This window comes from Simochromis diagramma, unplaced genomic scaffold (genome assembly GCF_900408965.1).
Source record: "Simochromis diagramma unplaced genomic scaffold, fSimDia1.1 OVJJ01000123.1, whole genome shotgun sequence".
Lineage (NCBI taxonomy): Eukaryota > Metazoa > Chordata > Actinopteri > Cichliformes > Cichlidae > Simochromis > Simochromis diagramma.
In genome coordinates, this window is record NW_024386778.1 from 1,828,386 (window position 1) to 1,854,203 (window position 25,818).

General features: G+C 40.7%; 1 protein-coding gene across 1 annotated transcript in view; it reads left to right on the forward strand.

Annotated features, from left to right (window-relative positions):
• The window catches only part of uvrag (UV radiation resistance associated gene), a 92,772-nt gene extending 88,883 nt beyond the window's left edge, over positions 1–3,889 (forward strand). Inside the window, exon 15 of the mRNA XM_040011201.1 lies at positions 1,511–3,889. Coding sequence (XP_039867135.1) covers positions 1,511–2,363 — 853 coding nt within the window. The 3' untranslated portion in view covers positions 2,364–3,889. The remainder of the gene's footprint in view (positions 1–1,510) is intronic.
• Positions 3,890–25,818: the final 21,929 nt, after the last annotated feature.

Here is a 25,818-nt window from a genome sequence, read left to right on the forward strand (position 1 = left end):
CTGCATGTCTGACTGATCAGAGATTTACCCTCGATTCACAGGAAGGTCCTGCTTCAGCTTTAACCCCGGCTGTTCTGCACCAGAATGGTCATTTTTAGCAGAGTATACGTGGCCTTGGCTATCGGAAGAAGCGGCGAGGCGCCTGTTTAAATAGATTTATGGCTCCAGTTCATGGGCGGGGCGATCCAAAGACTGTTATCTGCGATGGAAGAAAATGTCTGACATACTTGGGTCGGCGCCTGCTGCTTTTCCCAGCAAGCAGAAGTTGAATGTATAGTGCTCTCACAGACTGCACAAATGTTTTCTGAATGGTGTGAGGGGAAGTGACCTACGAAGAGCTGCAGCTGCTGCTCTCCTGGACCAGGGGAAAGACTTCTTAGGATTTCCTACTTTCTTCTGTTGGCTGCAGAATTGATCTTTGATCTGTTGCAAATACGAACAATATGTTATAACAGATTTTAACAAACTGTGTCAGTGTAAAACAGTCTTTTGACGTTGAAAAATACTGTTTGTTATTAAAGAGGAGCAATGATAAAAGTTCAGCACTGAAAGTTGTGGTGTCATTTGATTCTTCCATAACTCTATGCTTTACTTGTGGCATTAGATTGCTCACTTCATCATCAGGTCCACTCATTCAGAATCCTCTGCTCTGGGAGATTGCACTGGCCGTTGTTGAATTGACCTGGCTGCATATATGTTAACAAAATTGTGTGTTTTTAGTTGATGGCCTGCAGACGCTTTCATTGACAATATCACATTTATGCAACAGCCTCTTCACTCTAAAATACCCCACTTACGATAAATGTGGCCAGAGGTTTACAGCACATACAGTCACGGTCATTCTTTTTCCAACAGACTCTGCTTGTAAAAATAGGCTGCAATTTTTCAACGAGGTCAGGCCCTTCCACAAGCTTAATGTTATTCACTTATCTGAAGGTGACAGTTTCTTCCAGAGCATAGAAAAGTGGAGACACATCCAATTAACATGTACTTGCATGCAGTTATTTGATCTAATGATCTTGGAATCAGCAGTTGTTTAGAAAAAGAGACCTTTTCAACTTGTGCAAGTCATTCATTCTTCTTAGATCTCCTGATCTTGGTCCATCCACGTGCTGTCAAACAAATGCCTTTGATGCTTGCTGGCAAAGAGAAACTGCAAATCAATCATGTTCACTAAAAACCGGTCGAGAGGTCTTGGTATTGGTTAAATTAGCTTTGGTTAAATGTTTGAACCTTCAGCACAAGTGCTAAAAAGATTTAAGTGAGTGTATGTAGGCCTGTGTACTTTTGACCGTGTGTGGATCAGAGAAAATGAATCCAAACTCAAGCAGTTGTTGTCATTAAAGGTGTACAGTGTACAATTATTCAGACCAATGATGAGTGCATGTAAACCTCTGAGCACAGCTCTATATTTCATCTTAAACATGGTGCCGTTATATAGAGAGGCACTTTGTTATTGTAGCTTTTTAAATGTCTTTGCTTATTCGATATCTCTCTTTACTCCTTACAGTGACCGACATCATGTCTCCAGCTCCATCCCAGTGCCCACCAAGTCTCAGCTCGGTGTGTCTGCAGCTTCCGAGCTGGCCTATCCCTGCCACACCAGCTCCCCAGACCGAGGCCTGAGGAACAGAGCGAGTTCAGAGGCTGAAGCAGAGCTTAAATACAAGCCAGCAACCCCTCCACCCAGCTACAATACAGCCATCAGTGAGGGAAAGTCCCAGGTTGGCCTGGCACCGCCTTCGCCTTCACCATCACCCACACACCTGTCATCCTCCCTTGATCCAAGCAAGGCCCCACTTGACCTCTCCACGAATACGGAAACCATTGTGGAGGAAGAGCAGAAGGAAGAGAAGCAGGAGGCTAGAAGCACAGCGGTGGAGGCAGAAGGACGTGAAACTGCTGAAGGAGAGAGCGAACGGCATAAAGAGAACAAGAGTGATGAGATGGAGGAGAACCCGTCCAGCAGCTCAATGATACCAAACTCTTCTGCAGTGCAGGACACTGATGAAGAAACGATGCCCACTGCCCAGCACCCAGGTGCCATGAATGGCTCTTTAGTATTAGAACAGGCGCCCATCAACCTGATCCCAGAGCTGCGCTGCTCAGTGGAACAAGCTGAGGAGATCATGGGCACAGAGGCCACTGGTTTAGGTCTGGGGATGGGGTTGGGATTAGCAGATGAAGCCCGGCTGGATGACTACCGTTGCATCCCCGTAGACCATGCCGTAGCTGTGGAGTGTGACGAACAAGTGCTGGGAGAGCTGGACATGGCTGGCTTCGAGGAGTTTTCCAGGCGAATCTATGCACTGAATGAGAACATGTCCAGTTTTCGTCGGCCACGCAAGAACTCTGAGAAGTAAGGCTGAGGACCCGAGGAGAGACGAAGGCAGGAAACTTGCACAGATGCTTTTGGGGAAAAAATGCGAGGCAGGGCATGCGAGACGTGGAGGACGTGTGTGGCGCTCGCTCCTTAACCATAGCATAAAAACATCGTAGGAGCTCCTCTGGAAAAACAACCAATTTGCACTTATTGTAAACATTTCCATAATAAACATTTAAATAAGAAGCAGTTGAAAGTGCAAGTACTGGGACAACAAGCACTGCTCTTACTGTTCATGCAAACTTTAATATATTTTACAAACAGATTAAAAGCAGTTTTAAGACCTTTTAGATTCACAGAAGGATTTAGCCTCAGCTTAAGTAATCCCCCCTCTGTTGTTCCAGTAAACGGGACCATTACAGTAAAATGACGCTCAGTCTTGACCTTGCCTCCTTTTAGATCCACAGCCAGAGTGCAGCTCAGTACCTCCACAGCTCCCTCCTGATCACTCTGCTAGTCTTTTGAATTAGTGCGGTTTTTCCTTTTGAGAGTCGGATGTCCCAGTAATTCCACCTTTGACTGCACAAGCAAATGTTAAAATGCTTCCCGAGCCTTCATTCAGGGTGTATGACAGTGGGCACTTGGAAGTAAGTGTGTGAGTGTGCACACACCTCACATCAGCATGTCATCATAGTCACACAATCACAGTTGGAGTAATCCCACCAGTGACCCCAAGGACACGGCAGTATTCTGCTACCACAGAGCGAGGTGGGAGCTGGAACCCGTAGCCCAGTCAGAGACTCGTTAACTGTGACACGCTGCATCTCCTCGGCTTCGACAGGCTGACCCACTCGTCCTTCTCCTCACGGGCTCGAGTTTCTCCTTCAGGTCTCAAATGAGGATCTTAAGAGTGGCAGGTCGAAGCGCTCCGATCTTGGCAGGGATACGGTGTCTGTTTTTTTTTTCTCAGCTTTTACCTTTTAAGTTTATCGTCCCCCATCGGCATAAATTTAACGACATGTCCGCTGATTCTTACATTCAGTAGACCAAAACCTGTCACTGCGTGTCCGTCGTCTGTTGGAGTGTCACTCAGGCTCTCTTCTAACTGTCAACGAGTGTCTCAATCCCACCGTCTGTGATTTAGCATCTCCCTGCTCCCAACGCTTTCTTGCACTGGTATTCAGTTTTTGCATTATTTATGTCTCAGCAACTGTGTGTGTGAAGAAATCAATATTTAGTTTGAATTCACTCATGAATGTTGTCAAATGTAGTAGACTGATGTCATAACCAGTATCCGGGTCCAGACTTGGACAGCTGCTTTGCACCGCTGGCCTTGATGAAGATGGACTTTCCACTGGCGGCGCACGTCGTGTTCCCGATGCAGTACCGTGTTTGCTGATTGTTGGGATTTATTGTATTTAAAACTAAAAGGTGAAGCATATTAGATCATTTCCATAACCATACAGTTCATTAAGTGACCATGTACATATACTTTTGTATGGAGATTTTTGGGGGCGTTATTAAAGACTTGCGGTCCAATGGCATGGGTGTATGTATCCCATTTAAGAGTCGTCTGTTTGCATTTGTTTGGAATGTTTCCTATCAAAAGTAGAAACACCAGTAATTCTGTCTCAAGCATCTCATTCACACACAGAAGCATTCACACTTCAATGGAAGTGTTTGGGGAAACTGGAGCCACCAACTTTCCAGTTGCACAACTGCCCTGAGCTAACATGGGAATGCTAAGAGATTCCAAAGATTGTCCATCCATTCAAAATCCCCATGAAGCGATTTGTAATAATCCCTTTGCAGCTGACACCGGACACTAGTGGGCAACAACTGACTGACACCATCTTGGATTTCCTCGTCCACACCGAAACTGAGTTTTTGAACGTTTTCCCCTGGAGGTGTTTTTCTCTGCTTTCAGTGACCTCAAACACAGTTCACATGTAGACAAAGGGCCAACATGCACAGCCAAAGCTGTTTACCAAAATACCCGTGTAGGTGCTGACAGTATAATTATTTACCATACCAGCATGTAGAGGTCAGTGGGTTTCCTTCACTCCCACTGCTAGTTGCTTCAGCGTGACAGTAAATTTAAAGGTCTCCACACACGGAGCTCGATGGGTAAAAAATCAACAGAAATTCCCAAATTTTCCAGATGTGACTTTGTTGTATAATGTATATACAGACCGAGCTTCTTGAGATTTACCAAGAAAACTGCAAAAAAGGATGTTTTGTATCGCAACCACTTTTGTCCATATTTCAGGATGTCGGGGGGGCAGTTTGAGCTCTTATTAGCAGAGTTGGAGGCAGAGAAATCATTTCAGGGGCGGCTGAGCCAGAGCACCGTCTGGCTGTGTGTCTGAGGAAAAATAGGATTATTTTACTGTTTGTATGTTCAGTGCCTGTGTGCTTTGTGAGCAACAAGTGGTCTGGCTCATTAGCATGCCAAAAATCAACAAAGTAAATGCCATAAATTTGTTGCGTGTAATTATTTGGTGGGAAATGCATTAAGACTGGGCGAGTAACAGAAAACATTTCTACTGCATGAGTTAATATAATAAAGCCTCAAGTCTCCACCTGCCCGCTTCCATAGATATTCCAATCTGTGTTGATGCATCACTGCTACGTCCTGTGCGGATGCCTCGCAACACCGTAGACATTGAAACTATCATTACTATAACTTTGAGAGACTATTATTTGTCCTTTCGTATCACACTCATCAGACCTGAGGTCGGACAAGAATCCTGGGAGCTACGATCAAATGTTTATTTCAATACAAGTCAACCTGACTTATCTTTACCAGCAGGGAGGCAAATCCCTCCCTAGGTGGGCTTTTCCCAAAATTACTGTGGAATCTTCATGCAGTTATTTACATGTTTCGCTGCAGACATGGTGAACTGACCGGCCAGTTTGGCTCTGCAACAGTAAAAGTATTCATTATCAGTAAGCAGCCTAATAATGTAGAGGTTGGGCCTCTTTAATACATCGCATTATGTAGCATGTTGATATGTTTATGGTTAGGACAACACTGCTTCATAATGTAATGACAGGGAAATGAGTTCTTCCTCCTTTAACATGCAAAAGCACATTAACCTGGCAGGTATGGACTTTTAATCTTTTGCACTTGTCTAGAAAACATCCCACGTGAAATATTTCACCTATGGCTGCGTGCCATTTTATCACCTTGTGCTTCTGACTGGTTCGTTAGCTGCACTTTGTATTCCTCGTTAGTTAGTTATTAATTAGTTATTAATATATTGCTTTCAGGGCCATGAATCATTATTTAAACTTTGTTTTACTCTTGCAGACATCTCAGACGAGCAGCTCATTCTCAAATGGAATTCAACTTGTTTTTTTGCTTTTAAATTTGAACTACGTCTGCATGGTGATACATGATGACACCACAAAGAAAATGTGATTTTTCAATGATTCACTCGACAAACTTGTATCTATAGATGTAATGTTCTTCTGTGCAAAAGTACACCCATGGCATCAGTAGCTAGTATCGCCACTTTTAGCAGGAATAATTCCTGGGGTGTACTCTGCCTTTTCCCCCTTTCTTTGCTCTGAGCAAAAAATGTTTTTTGTAGGTCAAATTTCTGCAAATTATTTCTGATTCTTCTTTTTGCATGAAAGCGTCTGCTCTTGAGCTGATCTTGTGTGACCAGTCCTACATGCACAACTCATTGAGAGATTTTTTTTTCCATTCCATGCCAAACTACAGGCATCCACAGCCTTAACAGCAAAACACAGTTTGTCAGTCATTTTCCAATTGGCCGTGTATTTGAATACATTTAAGTGTATACACACACACACACACACACACACACACACACGGTTGTGCAATGCAGTCAGTGCTTGACGTAAGCCCTTTTGTAATGAAGTAAACCCTTCTGCTTTCCTTTACCTCATTATGCACTTAACTGAGTAAAGTGCAGCCTGTGTGGTGGTATTACCACATCATTTTTGTCCCTGCTTCAGGTAAAGTATCAATTTGTTCACATTAAGAGCCGGAAAACAGTAACTTAAAGGCTTTGAAGCAAACTGAGTGCCTTTAATTCACATCTCCCGTAGTTCTTTGAAGCAGATCAATATATTTTCACTTATTACTCATGGAAATTGCTCCTCTTTCAGAATCACCGGCTGGATTGTTCATAGTTGTTGCCGTGTCCTCTCTGTTTGCAGCTTTACATAAACCAGTTTCCTTTTTCTCAGTCCTTTAAGCTTCTTGTGGCCCTATGCAGGCTGTTGGCTCCACAGGTGTCAGCAGGCCTCAACACTTCTGGTAATGACACTTCATTGAGGCCGAGACGGGACATTTGTGCCACTATGGAAGGCAGATCTGCAGTGTGCGTGTGCGTGCCTGTGCACAGGTGCATGGGTTTTAGTTTTGAGAGTTTGCAGGTTATTATTGTAGTTTAAAGTTTATGAGAAGAATGAACCGAGGCGCTGAGCATGAGAGTAAGCAGGCCTCGTTCCTCGCTCGCAAGGATGTCCGGATATTTTTGGGCTGAGTGCTCAGCTGAACTACACGGTCTGCTGTGCTGTTCATCTTCACAGGCACCTCACAAAATACACATCAGCCAAACCAGCACTGCTGGTTGTCTAAGCCCCTGTCTCTGGGCTTTACACCCCTCTGTGTGTGTGTGTGTGTGTGTGTGTGTGTGCCTCCACAGCAGTGTCCTCATTAACTCAGATCATCGATTTAAACAGTCTGGTTAAATTGTCCTGTCTGTCAAATCCTCATGACCATGCTGTGACTGAGAAGAATCCATCTTAGCAAATATCATGAGCAGGATAAACAGAGCGCACAGGAAGGAGAATAGCTGCAATAAATCAGCAGCTCATTTATACAGCAGCCATATCGTCCGACACACAGTCCCAGGTCAAAGTCATTCACCCTCCCTTTGTCAGTCCTAGGTCTCACTGATACTCTGTATCATTGTCATGACCTGTTTCCCATCACACAGTAGGCTCCGCGTCATTAATCCTGACACACTACACCTCAGACATGATGAGATTTTTCTATATTCGTTTATGGAAAGCTGTGAAAAAGATTGCACATTATGTGGATCAATCCTCTCCTGAGAAGCTAAAAGTTTACATTTCTCACTTAAATTGTTTATTTTTAAGCAGCGATTCCTCTGAAGAGAAGTTAAATCTACAAGGAATAGTTCAAAATGAAACCATCGTTCATAAGTCATAAATCACACCTTTTTTTAGCTTCATACACTCAGCTGTGGATGATTAATGTTAGCGAGTGTTAGCAAACCTTGTTATGTGACGGGTGTTGATTCAGGTGACCAACACAAACCAGCCTCACAGCACCAAGGAAACTGCTTTCCTACGGCCTTTATAACAATATAAAACATCCTTCTGTCACCTGATGGTTTGGTGAACTTTGCTTAAAACAACGTCAACATACTTTTACTCACATTTTTACGATGTTATTTTAGCATTTTCACATCCAAAAGCTTTAGAGTCTGAAATTTTGGTTGAACAGGGGTGTCAGGCTTAGCTTTACTGAGGTCTACGTTGGAAAACAGGTGATTAAAAAAGTTAAACTAATTAACAACAGCAGTTGCCTCAAGGTGCTTTATATTGTGAATTAAAGGCACTACAATAATACAGAGAAAACTCCCAAAATCAGACAACCTCCTAGTGACGAGCACTTTGTGACAGTGGGGAAAAAACTCTTTTAACACTCGAGCCAAACCAACTTTATGTATAAAGTGCTTTAAAAACAGCAAGTGCTGAGAAAGTGCTTAACATAACATAAAAATAAAGTAAAATAACAAGAAGACCCTCCCTGAACCGGAGGGTCAGCCATCTGCTATGACTGCGGTTAATTTTTGTTGATGCATAATTGCATGTCTCTTAATTTTTAGCAGCCTGCATGCGACAGAAATTAAAACAAAAAAGAAAAGAAAGAGAAAATAAGATGCAGCTCACCTGGAACAAACAATCAAACAATAGTTTTGTGAAAAACTAAGAAGTCAAACACGACACAGCAAAACATTCAATTCAGTTTATTTATACAGCTCAAAATCACAACAACAGTCGCCTCAAGGGGCTTTATGTTGTAAGGTCGACCCTATTATAGCACATAAAGAGAAAAACCCAACAATCATATGACCCCCTATGAGCAAGCACTTTGGCGACAGTGGGAAGGAAAAACTCCCTTTTAACAGGAAGAAACCTCCAGCAGGGAGGGGCGGGGCCATCTGCTGTGATTGGTTGGGGTGAGAGAAGGAAGACAGGATAAAGACATGCTGTGGAAGAGAGACAGAGGTTAATAACAGATATGATTCAATGCAGAGAGGTCTGTTAACACATAGGGAGTGAAGAAAGAAACACCCAGTGCATCATGGGAATCCCCCAGCAGCCTACACCTATTGCAGCATAACTAAGGGAGGATTCATGACTCCACGGTTCCTCACAGAGTTACTGGAGGCCAAGATAAGAGTAAGAATCTGGTTAGATACCATATTTCTAAGATTTTCAGGGCCGAGTACAATAACATCAGTTTGATCTGAATTCTGTTCTTTGACAACAGAAACTGTCTCATTGTAAATGGATACACAGTCTCCTCTTCACACCCTGTAAATACTGAAGCATCTCTTTGTGTTTCAGTCTCTGGTAAGTAGCCTGGAGATGCAGTGGAGCTGTGTGATATGTGCACAAGGGGTATACTGCTATGCAGACTATGTGCAGTATTCAGTGTTGGCTGTATTACTGAAGAGCCTGCATCCAAAGTTTTTAACTCTGAGGTTAACATTTGCACAAAGACATTTCATTGGTTAGTGAGCTGAGACCTCATACAGCGACTGTAACTCTTTAGCTGGCCGAGAGTCACAATATAGCTATTAGGGGACTGCGTTACAAGACAGCAGGGAAATGCAGCGGTTCTGGTGTCCTGGCTGAGAGCTAAGGCCAGTACCGAGTGGATTTGCTCATCTCGGCCTGTCCTGGGTCTGGACCCGGCCGGTCAAACTGGTTCTGGCCCGCTTCAGCTGTTTAAGCCATCTAAGAAACAAAACTGGCTGGATGAAATCCCAGTCATCGCTCCAGTTTTTACAGCAGTAAAGCTTCACTCCCCTCTATCACTCACAGTGTTTTCCTTTTAAAACGCAAGCCCAAATCTTTCCCAGCCATTCACCAAAACCTGACTTTTATGGGGCTGACTTATTCTCTCCACATGGTCCAGTTGAACGCCTTAATGAAACGCAGTAGTGTCCAGCTGATTTCACTGCAGCAATATCAACTTTGGGATTCGGGGTGCTGTGAGTGCATAATTCTGAGTAAAAAAATAATATCACAATGAGCATGACAGATTTATTGCGGACTTGTGAAATGAAAGCCAATCGCTGAGAACTGATGTCATCGTGCTCATATGTGCATTTCATTGTAAATTCATTCTTGTTGACATTGTGGTTCCCTACAATTACCTTCACATCTTTTGAATGACGTAACTGACACCTGACATGCAGAGGAAGACACAATGAGCCTCAGTAACAGTCCCCCTACAGCTAACAACAGGAAACAATAGGTAAAAACATATCACAGCACGGAGGGGAAGATTAGATTTTAGCCGGGTGATCATTTCGGCTTTTGAGGCATTGTGCTGTGTATGATGTACCTGTTCAGAAATAGGTGTTCTTGCAGGATAACATCTTGTTTGCTCCTCTCTGACAGGAGAGGGATTCCCTTTCTCTGCATGCCTTTAAGGTACAGCCGTGCATTCGTTCATGATTCTAACCTTGCGACTAAATATACTCCACGATGCTCCCTGTGTCTGTGTTACTAAGTGAAACTCTGTGGTTCTATTAGCCTGTTGCTTAGCACTAATTAATAGATATGCATTCATATTCATTGGATATATGCAGTTTATGGCAGCAGCTCACTAACCAAGCAGTTTTCTTTACCTGCTAATGTAGTGCTGAACTAAACTAAAATGTTGAAGCCTGGGAAAGACGTCGCTGTGGAGATATTTATTTTTAATACACTGCCAGTGAAAAGTTTGGACACGCCTTCTTTTCTTTATTTTCATGACTATTTACTAAGATCACTTTGGCATTCTCTCGATGAGCTTCGTCACCTGAAATGGTTTTCCAACATCCGTGAAGGAGTTCCCAGAGATGCTGAGCACTTTTGCCTTCACTTTGCGCTCCATCCCAATCCATCTCCACTGGGTTTAGGTCAGGTGTGACTGTGGAGGCCAGGCCATCAGGTGCAGCACTCCATCACTCTGCTTCTTGGTCAAATAGCCCTGACACAGCCTGCAGGTGTGTTTGGGGTCATTGTCCTGTTGAAGAATAAATGATGGGACGCATCTGGCTACAGGATGCTGTGGTAGCCATGCTGGCTCAGGTTGACTTCAATTTTGAATAAATCCCCAACAGTATCACCAGCAAAGCCCACTCCTGCTGACTCGGATGAATTTATCCTCAGCAGCAGAGGCGACTCTTGGTCTTTCTTTTCTTTTCCACTTTCATTGCAGCACTTGATGGTTTTTGCGACTGCACTTGGGGACACAGAAATAGGGCTGTCAGCTGTGTACCAACCTGACTTCTGCACAACACAACTGATGGTTGCAACTCCATTAAGAAGACAAGAAATTCCACAAATAAACCCTGACAGGCACACGTCATGAAGCTCACTGAGAGAAGGCCGAGGATTTGCAGCACTGTCAAAGCAAAGGGCTACTTTGAGGAATCTGAAATGTGAGACATTTTAAGAGTTACCATTTTTTTCTTTCCAGCATAATTCCATATATCTTGCTTGATATATTTAATGTCTTCAGCATGTATCTACAATGAGAAGTTGTGTCCAGACTTTCAACTGGTCCATGATTCCACCATACCCATTCACATAGTAGCATGTAAGTGTATGTATGTATATATATATATATATATATATATATATATATATAAGTTAAAGACACCACTGTACATATAAAAGACATAAAAACCTGAACAATCAGAGTGTGTGCACTTGGTGACAGTGGGATAGAAAAACCTCTTATAACAGGAAGAAACTCCTGGCAGAACCAGGCTCAGGGAGGGGCGGGATCAGGTCTGCGGAGGAAGACGGCGTGGAATGAAGTAAGTGTGGACCTAAACGCAGACGACGGAGATGAAGGTGGATGCTGAACAAAAAACGAAAAGAAAACGCAGGGAGAGACACACAGAGGGTAACGAGGAAATACGTAACAGAAGGGAGACACAGCTGAACCAAGTCTGAGGAGACGACACAGGGAGCACGCAAAACTCGTTTCGAAACACTATCCTTTGTTTAGTTTACTTTTTCTTTACTTTACAAATTAACAAACTGACATCACATTAGAGTCACGCAGGTTTTACTAAAACACAAGCACTGCTTTATATTTATCTCTAACAGAGATAGAACTGGTAAACGTTATAACTCCTAAACATCACCTTTATAACATTTAGCTCAGAGCGCTGCTGCGCCTCAGCAAAGCCCCGCAGAGCTTCTGGCATAACTATATGTGCTAACTGTGAAATACTGAATTTTCTCACAAGTATTCAAATAAAAGAAAATACGCCTGCACCCTGCAAAATCTGACAGGTTTAGGGTGTCGTTTAAAAGGTCACTAGCCAAAAGTTACAGCTCCAGGGAGTATACTGCTCCTGGAATATGTTACTGATGGGCAACAGACCTGAGTCGTGTACATTTTTTTTTATGTCATTTTGGCATGGACTGAAAGTCAGGTCCTACACAACTGTTAATCAGCTTTACGGATTTTATCCCCAAAACAACCATTAAACAAGTCACACGCAAGTCATAGTGTCAGTTTTACCACGCGTGTCCTTTCAGGGCACTGCAAAGCCATGCTACCTTTCAAGTATTGAAAACACATGTTGTGCGAACATGTATCATTACCATGTTGGCTTTAAAGGTAACAGAAAAATCACTGTATTTAATTCAGTTTCACAGTGTGTCTGGAGAGGCTCCTGCAACCTACATTCATTTCATTTTTAATGGCCAGCAAGCAGCAAAACAAACCAGAAATCAAATAAAAAACACACGTACCGGCTTCTGTTACTACACACAATATGAATAAAAAGCACATGAGCTTTAACTTAGTAACCAGCTTTAAAAGGACAAAAACGTCGCTGCCTCTGATGTGGAGCTTGATCACCGGCATTATTCTTCAGCACTTTATTCCTCAGCAGGCCTCAGCGCCACGGTGCTGCACTTAGCAAGCAGGTGCGTCTTCGAAACTGAAGTACAGCTCTTTGAACTGCTCATTGTCACACCAGCACAATGTAGTTTCTCACCCTGAAACTGCTCTTGACCTTTCACCCAAAATTCCAGAAGATACAAAAAAATCACTGATGTCAGGGTGTCCTCTCTCACAAACTGAGCCATTGTTGTTAAAAAACTGATTTGCAAAATTCTGTGGTTATATTGTTTGTTGCAACAACAAAACTGATCTGGACTGGTAAAAATGCTGCAGCAAGAGTCCTGACAGGGACTAGAAAGAGAGCAGATTTCTCCTGTTTTGGCTTCCTGTTAAATCCAGAATTCAAAATCCTGCTCCTCACATACAAGCAGTGTTGGTCAAGTTACTTGAAAAAAGTAATCAGTAACTAATTACTGATTACTTCCCCAAAAAAGTAATCCCATTACTTTACTGATTACTTATTTTCAAAAGTAATTAATTACTTAGTTACTTTTTAAAAACACGATTTACAACCTGAAGAGGTGATAAAGCGATAGATCTTCCAGCCCAATTCTACTTTTTCTACATAATCCATCATACAAAATGTAATCAAATGGAAAAGTCCCTTTTAAAAACTTGTTTTATCAGTTTTAATCTTAACTTTATGCATCAAGCAAAAATTTAATTATATGCAACATTCTCTGACTTGAAGAAATTAGTTTAACATTTAAACCTATTTTCTACACATTCCAGCACATAAAATAAAATATTTTGTGTGTTTACACTCAGTCTTTCAAATAGATGCAAGTAAAACACAGCAGAAAATAAGTAAAGTCAAAGACTCAGCGGTCCTTTTGCTCTATTTTCACGTGTAAAGCAGGACTGCGGTAGGCGGAGGTTTACCCTGGTGCAGGTGTGCCGCGGTCAGTTGAAGAATCCGCGAGTTTCTCTGTGAGTTTCCCATTACGTCGTAGCTACTCGGTGCTTGCTCGGAAGTTTAGGGGTTGTTTTCGCTGTAAAAAGAAGTTTTCTTCCCACGACAGCGGACGCTAATGTTTTTGTCACTTTTTATGGAATCAAACTCAAAGTAAGGTCAGTACTTCCACGCTTTAAACGCTGCACGCTCATACTCTCTCCGCACTCGATATGTGATCCATTGTTGATCTGCACACAGCTGTTGTCACTAACGGCGCACTCGCTTACGTCACTGTCGTGAGACATTCTCGCAAAAAATCACGGTTTTAGTAACGCAGTAACGCAGCGTTCCTACGGGAAAGTAACGGTAATCTAATTACCGTTTTTGCAAACGGTTGTTACCGTTACTGCCCATCTCTGCATACAAGGTCTTAAATAATCAGGCCCCATCTTATCTTAATGACCTTGTAGTACCATATCACCCTATTAGAGCACTTCGCTCTTGCTCCTAGAGTATTTAAAAGTAGAATGGGAGGCAGAGCCTTCAGTTTTCAGGCCCCTCTTCTGTGGAACCAGCTTCCAGTTTGGATTCGGGAGACAGACACTATCTCTACTTTCAAGATTAGGCTTCAAACTTTCCTTTTTGCTAAAGCATATAGTTAGGGCTGGACCAGGTGACCCTGAATCCTCCCTTAGTTATGCTGCAATAGACGTAGGCTGCCGGGGATTCCCATGATGCATTGAGTTTTTCCTTTCCAGTCACCTTTCTCACTCACTATGTGTTAACAGACCTCTCTGCATTGAATCATATCTGTTATTAACCTCTGTCTCTCTTCCACAGCATGTCTTTTATCCTGTCTTCCTTCTCTCACCCCAACCAATCACAGCAGATGGCCCCGCCCCTCCCTGAGGCTGGTTCTGCCAGAGGTTCCTTCCTGTTAAAAGGGAGTTTTTCCTTCCCACTGTCGCCAAAGTGCTTGCTCATAGGGGGTCATATGATTGTTGGGTTTTTCTCTTTATGTGCTATAATAGGGTCGACCTTACAATATCAAGCACCTTGAGGCGACCGTGATTTGGTGCTGTATAAATAAAATTGAATTGAATTGAAAATGATGAAATGATGTTACTACTATCACGACTGTATGAGCTCGTGTCCTCTTAACTGTATGCATAACAGCCTGGCTACACTGACAAATGAGACAAAATTTCCGTACATACAATCCACATTACTGCTTCATAGAGCTCTAGTTTATTTCTAGTTCACCATGATAACCTTGACACAAACCACAGGGGTAAAGCCGTGGCTGCTTTGCTCATGCAGTCAAAAGCACGTTAGAACACGTGTAGATGAATTTTAATCATTTTTATGAAACAGTCTGAAATCCTCGTGTTGGTAATAATGTTTGGTCAGGATCAACACTGCAGCTGACCAATCACATTGTTATGATGTCATTTGTTTCTTGAAAATACAATTCACAGTTTTTTTTTATTTTAATTTTGTAGTTTTAATATTCCTGGATGAAGTATCTTGTTAGGTAACTGAACATCCAGCATTTTGGGTTTGTCCCAACCCAAGTGTGCATGGGAACGTCGAAACCGAGAGCAAAGCCACATCTTAGCTGTGCAAACACATCCGATAATGGGACACACATGGCTGCTGCCACTGATAATCACTAAAATCCGGCTTTTTATAAGGAAATCTTCAAGGTTGTTAAATTGGCTCAATGTTCTCCTCACTAATCACCTCGTCATGTGGGTAATTGTCTCATCTTGAACATCACAGGTGCGCCCGGTCTTTAGGACCTAGCGGCATTTATGCACATCTGATGTTCATTGTCCCCCTGGTAGGACTGGCTACACAAAAGAGGCAAGAAGAAGTGAAAAAGACGGAGTGAGAGAAATGAAAACTGTGCTTTTATAAACGCGTGTGTGAAAGAGAGCCACTCGAGTGTTGAGGAGGTGACATTTCCATTGAGGGAATATCCACCCAGCAGGTGGGACCGTCTCTCCTGTTGGAGGCACTCAAAGCCTCAGCACGCCTGGAAACAGTGACGATTTAACCAGAACAAAGCCTCTGAAATCCTCTTCTCATCCGCCCCTTCTAAACCTACTTGCACACAGTCTTCTGTAATAATAATTCCACGTTCAGGGACATTATTATCTCACCACCATCGCTTCCTAAAGCTGAGAGCTCATGTAAGATATGTATCTGGTGGTCACATTTTCAGCTAAACCGTTCATCAGCCTGTCAAGTTCATTTCTGACAAACTGTCTCTGTTCCTCCTCTCAAACTTGCCAAAGCTCTGTGCGGAAACACAGTTCAACATTTTTAAGTCATTCTGGGAGAACTCCCAGTACTTCACCTTGGAGTGAAAACTCTGAGAATTCAGTGGGGAATAGTAAAACCTACTGGTGGTGAAACTCTAGTAACAGGGCTGAACGCTTAACACCCTTGTTAACAATTTCAGCATGTTACAGGAACAAACACAGTAAATGTCTGTTTATTAGGAGCAAATAAGAGGAAAAAGATCACTTCACACCAGCAGGGTTTAAGTAATTATTATTAAAATGATTGTTATGCTGAAATGACTGTTTGCTGTCATGCATGTTGTCATCGAAGTAATTCATAAGATTCGGGAACGAATAAGGCGATCCTAAAAGCTGCGACTGAAGTTTGGATAAAAGTTTTGCAGCTTTGTCAACAGAGCCCGTGATACATCCAAGCGCTCATTCTCCAAATGTAGCGTCAAAAGGACCTTTCACAGTCATGTGTTATGTTAAAATGGTAAACACTTTCTCATTGGCACGTTGTGTTTTTTCCACATCTGCAAACTCCTGAAGGTTTGCTAAGGTCAGAGTATTTTTTTTCAGGTTTTAACTGGATTCTCTTTCTGTAGATCACGCCGCTGGGCTCGTGAAGTGAGCCAGTTGAGCTGAACTAGAACATAGTATAATAAGAAAACTGCATTAGCACGGTATCTGCAGCTGTGCGCAGCTCTGTGCATGTCCCCAAGTCTGTTTGTGGTGTCTGCCACCTCTTACAGAAACAGCTTTATAACCTTCTCTAAGATCATTGCTGACATCTTCCCTCCAACACAACACAACAACCTTGCTGCAGACCAGCAAACGTCCGACACTTGCTGATGATCAGTTAATCAAGTGCATTTGACTAGCAGATTAAGGTTGCATTTAGCTCATTTTAAGACAAGCTAAATGCAACCCAATTATTCTTATTGTGTCCCGATGCATAAAACCTTAGAATTTAAATTGTGTGTGCTTTCTTTTTACCACCACTGTAAATCCAGAAAATCTTTCCAGGGTGAAGATTTTCACCCTGAAAGGAGTTTTTCTAAAGTTCTGTTTGAGCCCGTTTATGTATGAAAGAAAGGCCAAAGCACCCAAGAACAGTACCAGCACCATGAACTGAATGATGGCCAGCACATGCAGCCCTTTAAGCCTTTACAAGCTTGAAATTTCCTTTTTCTTTTTTTCTGGAAAGAGCCAGTGTGACCGGTGGGCGAGACTAACATAATTCCCAAAGGTTGTTGTGTTGTGCTCGGCCTCTTGTGTCGGCCCACGGTTGGCATCCTTCTCTCATCATTTGTCACATTAGGACTGGATTCATTTTGTTTGTTTTCTCCCTCTAAAAATTTAGTTTTATTTTAATGAATGCATAAAAAAAAATCTTGGAAACTGTTTGTATTCCATAAAAATGTCACTTAACTTGCCAGAGGCCATTTATTTTTGCTAAACTAGAGAGGAGGAAACGCATTATGCACAGCTTGGCTCTAATAACAATAAATCACAAGGTGGATTTGCAGACGATAAAACTGGATGTGTGTGTTTCATGGCTCCAAAAGTTTGAGTATATAGTGAAACAATACTCGTTACTCTCTCATTGCCTTCACTTTAGTTCATCCACCACAGAAATCCTTTGGCTTAATGTCACAAACACATTTTTATTACTCTGTCAGTTCCTTGAGCCCGTTTAATGCTTTTCAATAAACCTTTTCATGGCAGAATTTTGTATTTGTACCAGCGCAAGTGCAGTTAATGGTATTATACTGTGTCCCTGTAATCAGGGACTGTGAAAAGCTGGAACTCAGGCGTTACTGGAATACTCCTGTGCCACGTCCACATCTCTGGTTCGGTGTAGTAGCTTAAACAGCATAAAGTTCCTTTAAGTGTCTGAGTGCATACATCAGGTCATCAGGGGATACTTTGTTGCACCTTGTCCCACTGCAGCCGGATGAGAGAAAATGTAAAAAGAAAAGCGATTTGGCACATTTGCAACATCATATGGAAGAAACAGGAGAAAACCTGGGAGAATTTCCATTGGCTCAACAATAAATGTTTTATAGTTCCATATGTTTATTGTCAGCTCTAACGTCCCAGCAACAACTATGCAGTAGTTGTGTCGCAGTAACATTATGATAAAAATGAATTATCGTACCTTTTGTTGAAGAAACAAGCAAGCGAAAAACATCATCCAATAACTATTCTGGCATACGCTATAATTATAGTATCAAAATGTTATGGAAATTGTACTATTTCCAGTACGACTGAAATAAAATACTGTTATTTGTCTGTGTAAAATAAACAAAAGGGTGTTTGTATTTGAAATGTAAGCAATGCAGTGAAAACAAGAAGCACTTTACCAAACCGCCACCAAAGCAGCTCTGGGCAGTTTTAAAGCAGTCGTACTGGGTTCTGGATTATTTTAAACTTACTTTAAGAAGACAGCAGTGCAGCAAAAACAACAGGCTTTTTTAATTTGAGCTAAATGTCTTCATTTTTTTATTTTTTTATATGGATATAGTACATGCATAGCACTCATGTCATTGTTTAGTCAGATTTGTTCAAATGTGTGTAAAAAATATCAAGTAAAAAAATATTTTTGCAAGTTTATTGCAATTTAAAAAAATCATACTCATTCAGGAATATTGTAAAAAGGCTACAACCTGTTACTGTCATGTATATAACAAAGTCATCATTTATACTCGTGGCACCACATTCCTGTTACGTATTGTCATTTTAAATAGCTTTATGTGTCCTTTTTATCACTTTGATCTTCACATCAATCTATTGATGTAACGAAATATTTTTAATCCTTATATGGTCGTTTCTACATGTTGACAGTACACACAACGCTAAAATCATAATTTACAACTTAAAGTTGGTTTTTTTTGGCCAATAGACCATCAAGTTGACCTTAAAGACTTTGGTGGATTTCAGTGGTTTGTTAATATCGCCCCACTCGACAGACCTACAAGGTTTTTATTCAAAACCTTTCGAGCTGTCATGTTTACAGACACAATGATGACACACAAACGCTACAAAAACATTCGTTTTGGAGCTAACAATAAAGAGCAACAATATACTATACTATAATATAATATATATTTATTAGTTTTCACAGAATTATTACTAATAATACTGTGAAAACAGTATCTGAGGCTACAATTGAGTCAGTACTATTGAATTCTTCTCCTGTTAAATGATTGTAAAAGTAACCAATGTAACTAAAGAGAAATCTAAAAGGAGCAAATCAAAGACTGAGACAAGACGCAACATTAATCATCTAATTTTACTTTTACTTTGTCAGGACATAGAGGACATATTTCCATTTGCAGGAAAGTCTTTTATATACATACTTTCTATATTAATAATGTGGATTTGATGTAGCGGGCCACATTAACTTTTTCTAAGTATAGTTTTAAAAATATGCTTCAAGGATATTCCTACATATGTCAACTTTAGGTGTGGAAAACCTGGAATTATCCCAATACAACAATTTAAACCACGACTGTGCCGTGACATTTGTAGACCTAACATACTTTCCAGATATTTCCAGCAGAATTTTGATGAAAATGTCATCATTCAATGACTTTAACTCAATTTAAATGTTCGTCTTCCTGTCCACCGATGCAAGTGGTCACCTAATCGCATACATCTATGCCTCAAATTAGTTAGGTATTAGTTAATGGTAGTGCAAAATGAAACAGGACCCCCCTCTCCTCCCAACACGACACAGCTGATTGACAGAATCAGCTGAAATAAACAGAAACAGTCGTATATCCAGAGTAAGAGTTTTAAACAACTAGTATTAATGTTTAATGAATAACAGCATCTTTTATTACACACTACATCCTTCAGTTTTTCTTGTGTACCTTTTAAGTGGTCGAACTCTAATTATATTACTGTAGGAAAATCAAGTGCTAGCGACAGACAGATGAAATTTCAGAGTTCCAGCAAATTGTTCACAGATATAAAGTATTAGAGTTTATAGAGCCAAACACTCCTAACCAGACTGATTTTCTCCTGTGGGGCTTTTATTTAGTGCTGAAATTTATGTGGGTCAAACAGAATCATCAATTCAATTCAGTTTTATTTATACAGCGCCAAATCACAACAACAGTCGCCTCAAGGCGCTTTATATTGTAAGGTAGATCCTACAACACAATAATTCCACCTGAAATATAAGGAAACATTTATAGACGCTTTGGATTATGACGATTTCTGATTATTAGTAAAATATGGAATCTGATTGTTGTTTAACAACAATTTTAAACAAAACCGAATTAATAGCACACAGCTGTACTTTTCACATCTGTATTAAACATTGAGTAATAATGTGCACAAATGATGACGGGAAAAAAGATCTTCTGGCACTTTGGGTTGATTGGTCTGTATGTGGTGTGTAAAAGTGTGCAGAAATACTGACCTTTCATTACACATTTGACACTATTAACCAGCAGACACAAACCATGTATGTAGTTCTGTCATCAGAAACATAGTTAAACTAAATAAATGCCACCTGTGGCCTCTCAGTCCGCCTTAGTCAACAGACAACGGACATTTTTTGAAACTTGTAAGTAAAAGTAAGTAAAGTAAAACTTTATTTATAAAGCACCTTTCAAGATAAAAATCACAAAGTGCTTCACAGAAGCTAAAACCTAAAAATAAAAATCAACCAAAAGCAAGTTTAAAAAGATGAGCTGTTTTTTAAAAGCAACCACTGAGTCCACAGATCTCAGGCTCAAAGGGAGAGAGTTCCACAATCTGGGGGCCACAGTTACAAAAGCTTTGTCGCCTTTTGTTTTCAGCCTCGTGTGTTGGACAGCAAGCAAGCCCTGGTCACATGACCTCAGGGACCTGCTGGGAATGTATTTATGTAAAAGTTCAGTTATGTTGGTGCTTGTCCATGCAGAGCCCTGAAAGTCAAGGTCAAAACCTTAAAGTGGATTCTGAATTTAACGGGGAGCCAGTGCAGCTGAATCAGCAGGGGTGTGACATGGGAAAACTCGGAGGACTTGGTCAGAAGCTTTGCAGCAGCGTTCTGAACAACTTGCAGACGTTCCAAAGAGGCTTTACATAAACAAGTAAACAAAGAATTACAATAGTCCAGACGAGATGAAACAAATGCATGAATGACAATTTCTAATTCTAATTCATGTCAGCATAGGTGGACTTTTAAACTGAAAGTGTAATATTTGGGATGAATCGCAGACATGCTGTAATCTTGGCATAGCATGCAAGTGCAAGAGTACCTGACAATAATAGCAATAATGATAAAGATTAACATTTGGTGAGCTGGTTCATTGTGTTTCAGGGGTTCACTTAGAACTCAGCAGGTAACCCTGAGATCAGATGAGTGCAGGAGACATCACGTGTCTTTTGACCTCACGCGTTTTTCATTTCTTTGTGATTATCCGACCTCTGTTTCCACCCCACCGTAAATCTATTGCTCAACAATACAAACAAGTAATTCATTAAAAATCATCAGCCTTTATCTGTTGCTCACCAAGTTTTGATCTTTAGTTTTGTATGATTTTTTTTCCTTAATATGAAACAAGTAATCTATTATCACAACAACATTTGTTGCCAGTGTTGCCAGTGGTTGATGGTAAAGATAAAGAAAAATGATCAAAAGACACATGAAATAATTATCCTGAGACGTTCCAGTTTTTTCCCCTCGCGTGTTGGATTGATGTGCGTCTGGTGAGAGGCAGGCTTTCATTTGTGAGCATGAGCCAAGATACTTGATGTCTGTTAGTGAAGTCAGACGTGAAAAAAACGTCTTATGTTTGTCTAATATACAGTGTAAGCAGAAATGACTAGAACATGCTTTTCTGTTCTGGTCATTGCTGTAGGTCCAGGTTTTATGGCTTTCTTAGCTTTTTCTAGCCGAAGTCTGTTTGTATTCATAAATCTGGATGAGATACATTAAGTGATTTTACAGACTACACACATTTTATTATCAACAGGTAACTACAAGACCCGAGGCACCCGAGGGAGATACATTTAGGCAACGTGAGATAAAAGTTGGAGCTGGAAAATACAGCTGCTTCAAAAAATTATAAGGACACTGGAGCATTAAATATCTGTGGTTCTGTTTGCATTTAATAGCACTGCTCCTGAGTCCAGACTTAAACTAGCCTCAGCCTTCTGACTGTTTCACTGCGTGTTTTCAGCTTACGCTGTAAGAGTAACATTTTTGTCATCATCACCATCTGGTTCTAGTAAAAGAACAGATTTCATTTAATTAGTCTCTTTTTCCCTTGCAAGAATTATCCCACATGCAACTTGTTCACCTCTAGCAGTAACTACTGCTAGAGTTAGCTAACAAACCTACGAGGCAAGATTAATGACATAAGAAGCTACGTCAAGCTTAAAGCTTAGTTTCTTTCTTTATCTGGCAAAGATGCTGTGGTGACTTAGGCTGAACACATCAGCTGTTAACAGCAGGTTATATTACATGTTTGGGTTTAAAATCAACTGCAAGCAGATTCTTGCATTATGAGCAGCACAGCATCATATCACTACCTGAGGGCACCTGTGTCTGCGCCATCTGCTTCTGGGTAACAAAAAAACCAGCGTGCTGATTGGCTGAGCTAACATGAAATTTTGAAAAAAAAAACAAAAACCTTGAATTTTGAACTTATCGACTCAAAATTTTGAGTTATGGATGACATTTTTTCACAGTGGTGGAAATGTACTTATGTTATGAGTGACATTGCTGAGACATGCTGGACTGGAGTCTAATCTGCTGCTGACATTTTTGTACTTTAATGATCACAGTTACTAGAACACAGACTACAAAGTACCCATTCAATCAATGAAATCGATTTGATTTTGATCTGTGTGAAGAAAAATCAAAGCAGTTTCCACATCCGATCTAATACGCCCCAAAGGACAGTAAGATTTCATATTTTAAATGTATCCAGTTTAATGTTTCAGATCTCCAGCCATCAAGTTAAAATAAAGATTTTATCACTGAGAACTCAGTGATAAAATGTTTATTTTACATCTGATGATTAAATCCCAAGATTAACAGTTTTATTCAGCCTTGTCTTGTCTTATTTCCAACAGTGTTGCTGCTTTATCTCTATGTTCTTTATAAACCGTTTGTAAACATTATCTGATAGCATCTCTGATTGGACAGTTACAGCTGGGGTTTTACTTCTTGTTGAGTTCAACTGTGTTGAATGTTGTTTGTAGCATAGGCAGGTGTGTCAGGTGTGGTAGGTTACAGGTACTGAATGGGAATGTTTAACACTGTTTCTTAGTCAAATCCACACTCTTACTCATAAAATATGGTGACAAGTGAAAATGGTGACAGTTACAGACAGATCATGGGACGTCTTCTCTTCTTTAGATTTTGTCAAAGAAAACCTCATTATCACAGCTCATGACTAAAGATGACCGTTTTTACTTCACTGACTTTCTGTGATTTAAAATTACGCTGTAAAGTTAGCACCAGTTGGTCCTTTAATCATTTTTATTGCTCTCATTGACTCTCCCTTTAATCTATAATTGTATAAAATAACATAGTTATGCAAATACGAAACAAAAGCTAAGCTCCAATGGACAGTCAGTCTGCTCAGTAAAAGAGGACAGCATTTCAGAGCTATGGCAGAGAAATACTCCCCTACTGTGAGACACAGTGAGGGTTACTTTGGTTCCAGGCACTGGGTGTTATTCTGGAGGGCCTCTCGGTCCAGTGCTGCAGCGAGGCAAAGAAACACGGCTGGCCTCTGTTTTGAGGACCCTTCCAGAAATCTGTTCCTGGGCTCCAGCTCTGTAGCCGCTCTGACAAACAGCCGTCACCACTCAGACCTTCACCAACCAACTTCCTCTTGAGAGGAACCCAAGCAAATTTAGGCCTATTAATATTCTGATTTAAGTAAGGGAAAGCATGTTTGCATCAGGGGTATGACTTTATAGCTTTTCAGGAGCAGAAGCCAATGTGAAAGTGAATCAGTGCCTCGCTGGTATCTTTAAAGTTATTTCTCAGCTGTTTGAAACAAGAATAGTTAGAATTCTAGAAATACTGAGGTTAAGCCACAGAAAGAAGCTGAAGACGTTCTTTAGAGGAAATTTAAAGCTTTGGTCCTGCGTCTGTGAACTAGACTTATGTAGCCAAAAATCCAAATACCTCCCAAATTCCTGTCAGCCCATGTGATAGTTAAACACTGGTTTGCCTGTTGTTTCTTGCAAGTAAGTAATGTTGAGCAAATGTAATAAATTTGCGAGGGAAACAAAGTCAGCCAAAGCAACAGTAACAGTACTGAGGCTGCTGTGTCATGAAAAGCCGAGATTAATGTGAGATTAATAATTCACAACGTGAGGAAAGAATGTAGCGATTCCTGGCTCAGCTCAGACAATCCTCTGCAAAATAAAAACCACCAACCGCGTCCAAATTTTTATCAACAACACTCTGTATTAGCATATGTTGTGCAACAGACATGTTTTTCCACACCCATACAGATCACAGCTGTAGGTTAAGTCTTGTTCGGTAGCTGCATGTATCTGCCCCGTGTTTGGAGTTTCTGCTGTTAAACCAGTAGTCCATTACTGGCCCTTGAAATGGATACCCAGCCTCTTCTATCATGAAATAGTGGGATTACGCTATTAACATTGCACTCATTACCGGTTTAACATTGAAATCAGACACGGTATCAAAGTCTTTCTGTAATACGAAGAATGACATATTAGGTAATATCATCTTACCTAAGCTTAAGAAAAGCACGTAACAAATCCTTTTAAGGTGTTATTATGTTATTGTATTTTTCATTAGAGATGTCTGATAGTGTTTTGTGTAATTATCCAACCTTCTACGGGAAAAGTAGTATATTTTTTGGAGATTGCTCTGTTCTGGAAATGTTTTCCATTTGCCCTCTGGGCTTCGTTATTGTTGGCTGGGTCTATGCGAAAAATGACTTTTATACTGTTGGTATAACATATATGTTTGAGAGAAAATGCAAAGTTTTGTGATAACCCTATTTATGTTGCTAACTATGTGTAGCTCTTGGAACTTCGATGATTGATGAGTCAACACTTTGGTCTGGACTGAAGTATGAGGACATTTAGAGACATTCGGTGAAGCTTGCTGACTTGGGTGACCTCCTTAATGCTGGATGAACATTCAAAAAGAATGTAAATATTTATTTCTCATGTGCACTCTCTTTTCACCCAGCACCAGCTCAAAACTTTCATTTTCAATACTGAGAATCTTACCTGAAAAACATTTTGAAAATTCTACGCTGTGCTTCATCTTTTGTGGTAGTTACAACATAGCATGATAATGCACCAAAATAAGGATTTATTCTATTCTATGAACATATGTGCATACTCACCAGCAGGAGCTTGGGCTTCTCCTTCCTGTCATACACTTTATCTGGTCTTTAAGTCTGACATCATCAGCTGTGTCTGGACCCAAACTCCGCTTCAGGTCCCAAAGTCAAACGAACACTGCAGCATCACTGAGAGTTACAAACTGTCTAAATTCTTTCATCTTTAATAAAATGATCAGCGTTGCTGCTTTACCAGGTGTAACAATTAAGTTTAACATCCAGGCATCCATGAAAACAAAATTTAACAGAGTTAAAAGTTAGCAGGAAGTTAGCTCGCTAGCTTCCACCTAAACATGATATAGCATGTTCTGACTGAGAAATTTCTGAAAAATTCAAATGTAGGGGAGACCGGGGATAGTTGTAACGTGGGTCAGTTGTAACACTTCCAATTTCTCCAATCAGGGCTAAGTTTCAAATGATGTGACTCATCCTGTGCATGCCCAAGTCAGTTCTGCTATCACATGTGAAAAATCAGCACATTTTGTCAAACACAGACAATTTAACATGAAAAAAAGTAATTTGTATGCCAAAAAGTAAGTTTTTCTACTTTATTTCAATGTTTAATAGCATTATCTGCTTTGCAGTTAAACTCATCAAATTTAAATTATGTTACTTGTATGTCTATGGGGATATATTCTGTGTAGGTCTTTAGTGCTAATGTTTTAGCCGTTGGTTGTAATGTTAGCTAGTTCATGGCTATAGGAGTCTGGGTCAGTTGTAACAGCAACAGTCTGGGTTAGTTGTAACAATAA